The sequence below is a fragment of the Candidozyma pseudohaemuli genome (genome assembly GCF_003013735.1).
Source record: "Candidozyma pseudohaemuli strain B12108 chromosome Unknown scaffold00020, whole genome shotgun sequence".
NCBI lineage: Eukaryota > Fungi > Ascomycota > Pichiomycetes > Serinales > Metschnikowiaceae > Candidozyma > Candidozyma pseudohaemuli.
The window spans coordinates 118,071-130,731 of NW_020194454.1; the positions used below are offsets into that span (position 1 = coordinate 118,071).

Consider the following 12,661-nt stretch of genomic DNA (forward strand, 5'->3'; position numbering starts at 1 on the left):
ACACTATAAGCAGCGACAACACTGTTTGAAAAAGACCACCATCATGACTGAATTTCTCAATTACGAGGTCACGCTACAGTTCAAAGACGGCAAGAGCACCCGCGGCGTCATCTCTCATGTGGATGGGTCGCTGATTACGCTTGGTAACCAGAACTACCCGAATGTCCAGATCAAGGACTTGAAGGTCAATCAGTTACCCGCCGACTTTGGCAAGGATCTGAAGAAGAAGAAAAAGAAGCCTTTGGAGCAAATCGATGACGCCATTGTCTCGGCTTCCAAGAGCACTAGCAAGAACACCACCAGAAGTGCCACTCCTAAAAACCGTGAGTTTGTTCAGGCAGAATGGCCTTCGAGTGTCCAGGACATCAAAAGCTCAGAGGAGTTTGACTTTGCTGCAAACTTGGCAATGTTCGATAAGGCATCTATTTTTGCAGATTTCCAGAAGAATGACAAAGTCAGTGTTCAAGATAGACTCGTGGGACACAACAAGAAGGACAATGTCAAGCCTAAGAAGCCCTCTCAGAACGACAAATTTGAGAACGATGAGATGGTCATTCCCGCTGGTAAGCAAGACAACTGGAACATGCTTGGCTCATCCACCAAGAGACTTGCTCTGCCATTAGAAGGATCTAGAGCAAACAGCATACCATCTCTTCTAGCCAGGGAACTGTTCTCGGCCAAGCCACACAAGTTTGTGTTTTCCGACAGCTCGACGGCTCCTAGTGCTTCTCCTGTGCAGCTTCTTGAAATTGAGAGAATTGCCAATGAGACCTTTGCTTATGATCAGCGTGCAATGATCGAAACCACCGGCATTAATCTTTACAACTTGGTGGTCAAAGAGATTCTTGGCGGTTCTGTCCGTCTTAGCAACAGAAAAAACCACAACTTGCCACCATTGGTCTTGTTATTGATCGGCAATGGTAGATCAAGCAGCCGTGCATTTGCGCTAGGGCGTCATTTGACCAACCACGGTGTTCGTGTTTTGGCCTACGTTATCAACGACAGCGATTTGGACGAGGAGACCCGCAGAGAGTCTGAGCTTTTCGAGAAGTTTGGTGGTAAATGCATTTCGGCGGAGTTTGCTGTGTTGTTGGATATCTTGAACAACCAGCTTGAAACACCAGTTGAGTTGATCATTGACGCGCTCCAAGGCTTCGAAGGACACCTTCTCGACATGTTCTACTCGGAAGAGAACCTCACCACACTCAAGGAGCTTTCCAGCTGGGTCAATGAACCTAAACAGAGATCTCGCGTCCTTTCACTCGACATTCCTTCAGGCATCGATGGCGGCTCTGGAACCGTTCTAGAGACCGACCTCCTTTTCCACAGTCGCTATGTGGTCTCGTTGGGCTTGCCCATCAGCGGCTTACTTCATGCATACAACAACAGAATAATAGGCGGCGGCCATGACGAGGTGTCGCACTATGTGGTTGATGCGGGCATACCTAACGCCTTGTACAACACGCGGGCCGGTTTGAGAAAGTTCGACAAGTTCTGGTACTGTGCCGAGCTGTACTTGCGTGTGGGAGTCGCCGAGCAGTAGTCTCCCGTCCTGATGTATATTAATTGTAACGAATCCAACTTGGTGAAGATCCTGTACACAAGCGCCAGTAGTACTAAAGTTTTTCGTAGTGCACTCTCACATCACCATAATCCATCGAAGTTTCCATATAGAATGAATTTTGGCAGCTCCAGCTGGGGCAGCTCGACCGGATTCGGCAACAGTGCCAATTCGAGCAACCCGGCAGCCGGATCTACGAATCCTGGCGGTGGCTTATTTGGCAATTCGTCTACTCAAAACAACAACAACACTACATCAGCAAACCCAGGACTTGGAGCTCTGGGCGGCGGTCTTTTTGGAAATTCGCAAACCGGTCCCAACAAGAGAGCCAGTACGGGGCTTTTCGGAAATTCATCCACCTCCCAGCCGTCTGGAGGCCTTTTTGGAAACTCATCTACAACATCACAGGCACCCAGTGGCGGCCTTTTTGGCAATTCAGGGTCAAAGCCAGGTGGCCTTTTTGGCAACAGTACTAGTCAGGCAGGCCCTACGGCCTCGACGGGCTCAAGCCTTCTCAATAAACCTAGTGGTGGTCTTTTTGGCAACTCTACAACAACTAACAATACAAGTACCGCTGGATCTGGAGGCCTCTTTGGCAACAGCAATACCACCAATGCCTCCAATCCCTCTACAGGTGGTGGCTTGTTTGGAAGCAAACCTTCTGGCGGGCTCTTTGGGTCGTCCAATGATACATTAAACAAACCAGCAACTGCAGGTGGACTTTTTGGCAATTCGACTCAGCAGCCACAGCAAGTGTCCGTCAACAAGCCCGACCCATACAATAGCAGCCTGATTTTGTCCACCATCCAGCATTCAGCCGATACAATGCCTGCTTCACTCACAGGCTCGCTTTTTGCAAACAGCACGTCCAATAGACTGGCATCGGTTTCAGCATCGTCCAAGGAGCCCCAGAGAAAATCGTCTTTGCTTGGAAAATTGGCTCAGACCTTCAATATCTTTCGTTACAACACAGAAGCGTCCGGATCAAGTCTGAGTGTGGGTAAATTGAAGGGTCTCTTTACCCAGCTGAACTACATTCGTGATACCCCACACTCTAGGCTGGATTACGCCGTAAAGAAACCACAAAAGCGACTCGCTAGATTGCCTATAGAAAACAAGTCCGTTGGTGACGTCAAGCGTCTTGTCATTCAGTCAAGACCAAGCAAGTTTCATCAGATTAATGCCGATAAGGTCTTTAGCGCTAAGAAAAGAAGAGTGTTGATCCAATCCCTTGATGATAAACTCACAAGCACGAACTATGACGATCTTGACAACGCTCAGGATGCTCTACAAGAAAAGGAACTGTTCAAGAAAGAAGTGACCCCACAACCTAAGGAGCAGGTCGATGAGTCCGAGATCTACGGCGGTTACTGGTGCTCTCCATCAATTGCTGAGCTTGAAAACATGACTGACGAACAATTGTCCTCAGTTGACAACTTCATTGTGGGTCGCAAGACAAAGGGCCAGATTACATACATCTTCCCCGTGGATCTCACGACTGTATTCGACAGAAGCAGAGCTAACGATGTTCCTGTCTCATCTATCATTTTTGACGATATCATCAAGATTGAAGACGGCTTTGTCAAGGTCTACTTCGACTACGAAGCTGCGAAGCCACCTATCAGTCGAGAGCTCAACGTTCCTGCCATTATTACATTGAAATCTGAGCCCAGAAAGAGGTCGCTTGAAGACCACATAAAGCGCTTGAAGAACGTCGTGGGTGCCGAGTTTATCACCTACGACCCCATTGAGTTCTACTGGACTTTCAAAGTCAAGCACTTCAGTGTATGGGGCTTGATTGACGATAGCGAAGACGAGGCTGACGAATCAGTGGAACGTAAACGTATACGTGCGGTGAAGAAGAAGCAGGACGAGCAGGAGGAAGAATCTTCTCGTGTTTATTCAAGGATCTACGAGGATCCCGCATACCAAAAGGAGATCAAGCGTCAGAAGATTATAAAACAAAGCGAAGGTGTTCCTGGTGCATGGGACTATGGTAGCATAGCTCAACACGACAACACCTTGTCCATGAAACAAAGGGCAATTGAGGAGGAAATCACGCGACAGGTCAAGGCATACAAGGAAGATCACACTGCTGATGCATTAGCTGCAAACGTGAGTGACATCACAGTTCAGTCAAGTGAAGACGAAGCTGAAGAGGAAGATGCCCTCATCCCAGCACCATTCGCCGATGACGAAAAATTTAACTATTTAAAGCAGATTGTCAGCGTCTTGCCTCCTTACACAGACATGAAGAGTCTTGTCGACGAAAAGGCATACGAGCCGGTTCTTGAAAGTGATCAAGCTTTCCTTAATTTGAAGAGGCCCGTGAACTTGCCAACTTCTGAAGACTGGCTTGTGCAACTTGAGATGTCCAATGACTTGAACTCTTCATTGGCGCCGTATGTGGCTATCCCCCGCAAGTCTGGCCTGGCACTTCAAAACGTCAACGACATTCTTTTCTCGGATTTTAACAAGAGTTCCGTGGGTATCGATCAGGTCTCGACGCCCATCAAGGAAAAGGCACCCGCCCAGAGTTTCGAGCCGCAACCCACATTCAACAAAAGAATCATCACATCACTTGTTCAGACACTTCTACTCAATTCACCCGTGACGTCCAGACCAAACGGACTCCCGTTGACGAAACTCCCACCCAGCATCACCTTTGCTCAAATTGCGGGCATCGACCAGGAGGATTTCGAGACTTTCAAGTTGGCTTCAATCTTGTTTGACCCCATCCACATCGCCAGCATCCCCAAATACAAAGATGTGAATGAGAATGATGGTCAACTCATTAATCGTCTTCAGCAGATTGAGCAAAGATCAGCACTCTCCCAATGGCTTCGAAAATACAACAAGGACAAGCTTCAACCCACGGGGGATGCATTGCATAATATTTTCATCAAAGTTGTGAACGGTCAATTGAAGGAGGCCATTGAACTTGCCATTTCTTCAAGAAACGTGCACTTATCCGTTTTGTTGACCCTTCTTGATTCCAACGATAAAGCCGCGAGAGAAATTGCAAAGTCGCAGCTTGAAGATTGGCCCACGGAGGATAACTTGGTTCCCCAGCCTATCATCAATATCTATCGCATCTTGAGTGGCGACTTCAGCTCATTAGATGCTTTGGTGAGCCCAGCTGAGAAGCTCTCGGTACTTGTGAACTACGACAGTTCCACGAGATCAATCCCAGACCTTTTGGAAGAGGTGAATTTTGCAAGTGATCAGGGCGAAATTGCCGAGCTTCTTCAATTCTATAAATCTTTCGAGAAGTCAGGACCTAAGCAGGCAAGCCAGGCACTTCAGGGAGCTGATGTTAGCATCTTGCTCAAATGGACTCTCGCTCAGCTCTTGGGCCTTGATTCAACCACTGGCGACTCCATTTGTCAGAAGTTCAGCTCAGGTTTGGAACACTCTGGACTCTGGAAAGAAGCGCTTTTCATCTACGCCATGATCTCTGATGATGCGGTGGCCTCTGACAACGTCAGGCGTCTCATCATGCAGAATGTCAAGAGCATCAAGGGCGGCGTTGCCGACGAGGAGGAATACCTTGTGCAAGTGCTCAAGGTCCCAAGAAGCTTGATTTACGAGGCAGTCGCCGAGCACAGAGACAAGGAGAAGGACTTCTGGGGTAAAGGCGATGCGCTTGTCACGGCGGAGTTGTGGGACAAGGTCCACGAGAACATTGTTGCCGAACTTGGCCCCACTTCTGTTATTCTGAGAAACCCTGCTCATTGGAGTCGACTTCTAGCCATGATCGACCGCTTCCCAGACCAAGGCCGGATCATTCCATCGTGGAACCAAGGCGGTGGTCTTTTCCTGGCCTATTTCGAAGTTCGCCAAGCATACGACAAGTTTGAGGATATCGATCCCCAGAAGATTGTCTTCCTTCTCGAGAACATCGCACAGTTCAGCAACAACGATCTGGTCATAATACGCGCTGCCGTCAGCGTTATGGTGAAGTTAGCCGGAGACCTCGCTATAGAAGGCCGTGAACCCATCCCAGATGCTCAGCAGAAAATCCAAGCAGTCAACTTGGGCGAAAACGAAAGGGTCTATTTCAAAGGCCGTTTTGCAGCCAGTACTTAGGTGCGTCTGACAGGCATCGCACCCGTACACCACATGTATACTATTACTAAGATCATCTTATCGTACATCAACCGATACAAGTAACACCACTACAACCTAATTTCATAAAAATGGCTCCTTCAGTAAAGGTGCCTGTACCGCCTAGTGCTCCAGAAAACGGCACCATACAGTCACAGACGGCAAACGTGCCTTTAAAAGCTCCTGAACCAGAACACTGTCCAGGTCCAGAATCAGAAAACGCTGGTAAAGGAGACGCCTGCAACGGATGTGCCAATCAGAGTATATGTGAGTCGCTTCCGAAGGGTCCGGATCCCGATATTCCGGCTATTACCGAAAGACTTCTGAATATTCAGCATAAGATCCTTGTGCTTTCGGGCAAAGGAGGAGTGGGTAAGTCTACCTTTTCATCCATGTTAGCATGGGCTCTTGCTGCAGACGAAGAGCTCGAAGTGGGTGCTATGGATCTAGATATTTGTGGTCCTTCGCTTCCTCGTATGCTTGGAGCAGAAGGTGAGAGCATCCATCAGTCCAACTCAGGCTGGTCTCCAGTGTATGTTGCAGACAACCTTGGCCTCATGTCTATTTCCTTCATGCTTCCTGACCCCGATCTGGCGATTATCTGGCGTGGTAACAAGAAAAACGGTCTCATAAAGCAGTTCCTTAAGGATGTCAACTGGGGTGACCATCTAGACTACCTTATCGTGGATACACCTCCAGGTACAAGTGACGAGCATCTTTCCGTAACTACATACATGAAAGACGCTGGTATTGACGGAGCGCTTCTTGTGACGACGCCGCAAGAGGTGGCTCTTTTGGATGTCAGGAAAGAGATAGACTTTTGCCGCAAGGCCAACATCAAGATCCTCGGTCTTGTGGAGAACATGTCCGGGTTCGTGTGCCCTGGCTGCCATGGCGAGCTGCAAATCTTCAGGCCTACTACTGGCGGTGGAGAGCAGCTTTGCAAAGATATGAACATTCCATTTTTGGGCTCTGTGCCGCTTGATCCCAGAATTGGACGGGCCTGTGATAGCGGCGAGTGTTTTTTTGATGACTACGCTGACTCGCCCGCCTCGACGGCTATTTTAGATGTGGTGGAGAGACTTCAGGACCAGGTTGACCAATTGGAGGTGGACCTCAACAAGCTCAACCTTGCCTGAGTATTTAATGTGAAAGACAATACACCACGAGGCTAAGCAGGCTTCAATCACCACCATTCACCAAAGCCTCGTGTGTCCACGGCTGACCGAGGAAGCGGCCTAGAATGGCTGGACTAGAGTGAGGAAGCCGCATCCACCTAGTCAACGGACTTTCGGGGATCTAAGGGCATCTTACCCCCACGGTATTGGTCAGTGATAATTCGAACCAAGTGGGGTCCACATACTCATATATTGTGGCGGTCCGCTGCATATGCGGGTAAACTCCCACCATTGACGAGTTAGGGGTCAGTGATTCAGGGGACCAGAATAGGCGCATAGGACTCGACTTGACAACCTAATTTCTACTCGTCTTGGCCTTTTAGGGCGTTTTAGTCGATGACGACATGCGGGAATGCTAAAACCGCCCTTTGTGGCGTTTCTCCTAAATAAGCTTCTCGTCAACCACCGTTAAATGGCTTCGACGCTAGCCATGTCGCTAATTTTCGCCCAGATAATGCCCCCTCGGAATCTGGTTTTGGCTGCAAATGTGCTAGTGCACACAGTGCATGGCGCGAACATCGTCTAATGCTTGATCCAGGGATCTACTTCTCGGCACTAGGAGCTCCACATCCTCTTCTTCTTCACCATGGACGATTTGGCGAAAAAGGTGCCTTCTTTCAAGGAGCTGCGACTTCCGTCACTATACTCGGATTTTGTTGAGCTCCGCGAGCTCAATCCCGAGGGATTTGCCGCTAACATCGATGCGTGGTCTGCATTGCTTTTAGAGGGTCTAAAATCACATTTTTTCAAGTCCTCCGTGTCGATCACATCCTCCGGCCTCGCTGTGTCCTTGAGGCATTCCAAGCATGGAGAGCCCAAGGCGTTGGGCCTCGTGCTAGACGAGCTTGTTCGGTCGAAAAAGTACATCCCATTGTCCATCTACAAGGATACCTCGCCATACACCTCTCGCAGTATTGCGGACTACATCTCCCCCATGAAGTGGCTCCTGGCCACATGGGCGCTGATGAAGCTCTCGTCGTTCAAGAGCTCAAAGGCAGGTACCTTGCTACCAGAGAGCTACATACACATAGATAACTTGGCTGCTGTTGGCGATGAGGTGACCAAGCTTGTGCAACAAAGAATTGATAAGGAAGGCGTCTACTCGAGCAGGTTACTCGATGGCGACATGTTCGCTGCTGTCGTGAGGCAAGTGCACGATCATATCAGTGACTCCGATATCGATGTACTCCACACATATATTGCGCGAGATGCGGGAAAGATGACCCTAGTTAAGCAGAACAGCAAATCCGACAGAATCTATATCAAGTTTGGTACCAGCGAAGCCGAGATTTCGGAGGATGACATATCTATCATCAGGTTGAAGGGCAGCATCCAAAGCCTTGCTCTGCGCTCAAAAGTCTTGGAGCATCGCTTAGACAATGAGATACCCGAGCGCATCAAGAGTCTTCTCAAGCTCAAGGACTCCGATCGCCAGGAGCGGTTGAAAAACATCCTCATACAAAAGGCACAGGTGAAGAAGTCACTTCTCAAATGCGAAGCGGCTTCCAACCAATTGGTTACATTGTTGGAGGCTGTCAATGACGCACAGGGTAATGCTTCCTTGTTCGAGACCTTGCAGTCCACGAAGGCAACACTCCAATCGTTGAATGAGAAGGTCTCGTTGGATGACCTCGATGAGCTTCAGCTGGAGCTCGATGAGGAAATCGCTGCCACCAACACTATCTCTGATTCACTCGTGGTTTCGACAGATGGTATTGATGAGGCAGCGGTGGACGACGAGCTCGAGCTCTTAGAGAAAGAAGAATTGGCAAAGGCCGGAAAGAGTGGAAAGAAGGAGAAGTCCGATTCCGAATTGCACAAGAAATTAGAGAATTTGAATATCCAGGACACCAGTCCTCCTGAGGCTCCTAAAAGCGAGAAGGAAGAGCCTCAGTTATTGCATAGCTAAGCGTATAGCTTACAGAGAGAAATACATTTTCGAAAAAAAATTCATCGTAGAAGCCTTCGTAATTATACTTCACTATAACAGGTTACGAACGGCCGTTTATCTGGACATAACCTCGATCAACATGCGCTTAACCCAAGATCTGCAAGATCTGTTGGGTCAAATTGTAGAGCTCCACCTTTGGATCATCAAACTCATTCAGCTCTGCGTTACTTGCAGCGGGATTACTCTGCTGCTGGCTCTCACTCAAGTTCTTGATACCAAGAAGCACTGACTCATTCTCCTTGATCAAGGCCTGAATCTCGTCATTGTTGGACTCAAGAAGCTGCAAAATGGTCCACAATGCAATGTGCTCGAATGTAGCGCTACCGCTTTGCAAGAAACGCATCAAGAAACCATAAATTCCTTCCTCGGGGCTGTTCCAGTTATCAAGAATGTAGTTCTTGTGCTCGCTAGACACACGGGAACACAAGTTGGCCAAGGCAGCGGCAGAGTTGCCGCAGACTTCACCATTGTCGGAGAAAGTCAAGGGAATCAAGACATCGATGATATGGCTTTCGTAAAGCTTTGGCTTCAAGTCATCGGCCAAGGCCAAAATGGCAAAACAGGCGGAGATTTCAGACTGCACTGACAATGGCACCTTCAACACAAGCTCTTTACATTTTTCGACGGCGCCAGCATTCAACAACGCCAAACGGTTGCGCTCGCTGGAGGCAGCGAGGTTCCGCAAGGTGGAGATGGCATGGCACTGGATCTCTTCCAGCTCATTGTAATCCAACAACGCGACTAAAGGTTTCAAGAAGCCTGCTTCGATTATGAGAGCCTCGTTCAATGGATGAATAGAGATGTTACGGATGCAAGCCACGGCAGCCAACACCAAAGGCTGGTGGTTGCAAGTCAAGAGCTGCACCAAGTGAGGTAGTCCGCCAGCACGCACAATGTCCACCTGGTAGCCCGAGTCCGAGGCGAGGTTACGAAGTGCCAAAGTGGCCTGGCACTGGACACGGGGCAGCGGTGAGTCCATCAAGGCCACCAATTGGCCAACAAGCTTGGGCTCGGTAGCTGCCAACTTCTTTCTGTTCAGCTCGTCCACGGCAATGTTCAGCAAGGCTGTGGTGCAGTAGTACTGGACATCGGCGTCGTCGCTGGACAAGAGGGAGACGAGCACAGGCACAGCACCTGCGTTGACCAACTCCAGTCTGTTTTCAAACGAATGGGTCATGTTGAGCAAAGCGCCCGTGGCGTTCCGCTGCACGCGGATATCCTTCAGTTTGGCGAGCTTAGTGAGCGGGATAAGGGCGCCCAGCTTGGCGATCTTGGACTTGTTGTCGTCCTGGGTCGCAAGGTTGGTGATACACCCGACAGCGTTGCATTGCACCTCGATATTCAGCAGCATCATCTGTCTGATCAACGGTTCAATGCCGCCCATCTCGGCAATAAGCGCCTTGTTCTCGTTGTTGACGGCAAGATTGCCCAAGGCTCCGCAGGCCGCTCTCTGGACTTCGGTATCGTTGCTCTGCAAAAGAATCAAAATCGGCTCGAGCACGTCTCTGTTGACCTCCCGGACGTCCTTCTCGGTGATTTCGGCAAACGCCAACGCCGCCAGTCGCTGCAAGTCGATGTTCTCCAGGTACACCAAGGTGCTCAAGGAGCGCAAGGGCCCGTCGCTAAAAAAGTCGACATCGCTTCTGTTTTCGAGATACTGAAGCAACGCGGTGATTGCCTCTCGTTCGTTTTCAGCAAGGAGAAGCGGCGGGTACTTTCCGTCGCCGCTAGACAGCGTTAAGCAGCTGCAGCACACACCCATGTTGTAGTTGAGAAGAGTTTACGCGCGGACTTGGAGGTGGTTTTTGAGTTGCAGGGTTGGGGCAGATTTGGGTGCAACAGCAAAGTGAAGGATGGCTTTTTTTTGATGAAAGATTGTGTGGATTTGCCGGGCCAAAAGCGCTTGATCCTCTTTAGCCAAAAGTAAGGGGCTTTTTTTTCGACGATTGGTGGCCTTTCTAGGGCTTGCTGGTCGCGGCTTATCGGCACACAGGTTGGTGGGGAGGAAGTGTAATAGAGAAAGCGGAGGTACCATTTCTTTTGTGACTTGATTGAAATGGTTAGTGTTTACGAGACAGTGGTTTTGTGTGATTTGATCTGTTGATTTCTTATTGCTTTGCGATGTGTTGGTGTTGCTTGAGTTGGACGTACGGTGGTTCGTGAGTGACCCCTGGAAATGGGTGCCAATGTTGCGGAATTTTTGCGTTTTTCGAAAATATTACAATCCGGAGATCGGGGTTTGAAGAGTTGCGGCGAATTGTGAAGCCATGCTATTTTTGTTTCTTGTTTCTCTCGGTGATGTGCCGTCTAGTTTGTAACTATGCGATGTAGTTGCTTTCGCAGCCAAAAACCCTGACTCGGGTAGATAGAGATTAATGAGGTGCCATTGGGGAAAATATACGAATAATTCGGAGTGATTTTGAAGAAGAAAACGAAGGAGCCTGTTTCGAACTTAAGGATTGTTTTTCTCGATTAGTGTTTCGTTGTCGATCTCCTGATACATGGACGACCAGTGCTCCACCGTAGCCCTAGTGACCTTCGAATCTCCCATATCACCCAAATCAAGATCAAAAATGAAATACTTTGGGGGTCCTTCCGCAGAGTGCACAATGTGTCGATCGGAAAACATAAACAAGTCTAAATCTCCACAGTTGGGCGATTCAAGTGGGGGCATTCTCCGTGTACAATGGAGTGCCACGCGGAACTATCAGGGTGATACGAAGGGGTGCAAACCCGCGTTGTATTGTCCAGCAGGAAATTAGGCTATTGCAAGAGGGGAGAATGACGTGTAGCGAATGTGGATGATTTTGTGAGTCGAATTGATGGACGCTTGATTCAGTAGGTGACTTAGTTGGGCTCATGATGGGGAAACTTCGCAGCCGCCTCGGCAAAAGTAGGCAAAATCGATTGGGTGATTTTTACATGGGAGAGTTGAATGATGGACAGAGGCGTCGAAAAAAACGATCGTCTTTGACTCGTCTTGTTGGTCGGTCAAGACGTCTGAGGAAAAAGTGGATTATCTCAGGAACCCCTGGTGCGATTTGGCTGAAAATTCGTGAGGACATTCTCAACATTTGAATGCAAATAACGAAACCATCAAAATCCACGATTTCAAGAATGCCTTCATTTTACGTGATATAATTGACCGGCCATTTTCGACTTCCAGAAACGGGCGTGTGGTCTAGTGGTATGATTCTCGCTTTGGGCGACGACCTGGTTCACCAGATCGACATACAAACATGCGAGAGGCCCTGGGTTCAATTCCCAGCTCGCCCCTTCTTTTTTTTGGATTTATTTGGAAGGGATCGAATTGTCTTGTGACATTGGAGGCTTTCTGAGTGAGGCAATGTTATTCGCTATGAGCACCGGCGGCTCTCTGGCTCTCGGGGTAGTTGGCTGCAAAGTCGGAAGCATGCTGCGAAGTCCGAGATCCTATTTTAGTGCCAGATTCCCGAGACACGTAGCTTGGTGGAAATGAAAAAGTAGTCAATAATAGGATTTAAATTTTAGTTGGGATGAATAGGTGTCATTGGGTGGCCAGTACCTCTAGAAGGGTAAATGCAAGGGGATGTCTAGATCGTCGTAATGCCTCCTACATTGCATGGATCACAAAGCAGGATCAAGATCTTCAAGAAATACCGAAATAGGTTTTCATGGCGGAAGACATAAAGGGCTTTGAATTGAAAATCTCGTTGTTGTAAGCTTATGTGGCTAGAATATATCCGGACAAGGTTACAAAGCCGCAGGAAATCCCGTCATACTCAAACATCGACAAGCATAGGCCGTAAGCAGAGATTGATCATGAAAAATCCATCAACTCTAAAATCAAAACGTCGTTCATCCTCCCCGTCCCTCCCTCCAATG

The 12,661-nt window shown here is 48.8% G+C and overlaps 5 protein-coding genes across 5 annotated transcripts; 4 read left to right on the plus strand and 1 right to left on the minus strand.

Annotated features, from left to right (window-relative positions):
* Positions 1-43: 43 nt before the first annotated feature.
* EDC3 (Edc3p) lies at positions 44-1,543 on the plus strand (the record flags this gene model as incomplete). Its single annotated transcript, XM_024860320.1, has 1 exon — positions 44-1,543. One exon carries the CDS (start codon positions 44-46, stop codon positions 1,541-1,543), a length of 1,500 nt encoding a protein of 499 aa, XP_024711538.1.
* A 132-nt stretch (positions 1,544-1,675) lies between these two features.
* Positions 1,676-5,650, plus strand: C7M61_005009 (nucleocytoplasmic transporter; the record flags this gene model as incomplete). Its single annotated transcript, XM_024860321.1, has 1 exon — positions 1,676-5,650. The coding sequence occupies one exon, from the start codon at positions 1,676-1,678 to the stop codon at positions 5,648-5,650; it is 3,975 nt and encodes a 1,324-aa protein (XP_024711539.1).
* A 110-nt stretch (positions 5,651-5,760) lies between these two features.
* C7M61_005010 (Mrp/NBP35 family ATP-binding protein) lies at positions 5,761-6,807 on the plus strand (the record flags this gene model as incomplete). Its single annotated transcript, XM_024860322.1, has 1 exon — positions 5,761-6,807. The coding sequence occupies one exon, from the start codon at positions 5,761-5,763 to the stop codon at positions 6,805-6,807; it is 1,047 nt and encodes a 348-aa protein (XP_024711540.1).
* Positions 6,808-7,432: 625 nt separating this feature from the next.
* Positions 7,433-8,755, plus strand: C7M61_005011 (uncharacterized protein; the record flags this gene model as incomplete). Its single annotated transcript, XM_024860323.1, has 1 exon — positions 7,433-8,755. One exon carries the CDS (start codon positions 7,433-7,435, stop codon positions 8,753-8,755), a length of 1,323 nt encoding a protein of 440 aa, XP_024711541.1.
* Positions 8,756-8,882: 127 nt separating this feature from the next.
* VAC8 (protein anchor) lies at positions 8,883-10,559 on the minus strand (the record flags this gene model as incomplete). The annotated part of the gene is made up of 1 exon (XM_024860324.1): positions 8,883-10,559. One exon carries the CDS (start codon positions 10,557-10,559, stop codon positions 8,883-8,885), a length of 1,677 nt encoding a protein of 558 aa, XP_024711542.1.
* Positions 10,560-12,661: the final 2,102 nt, after the last annotated feature.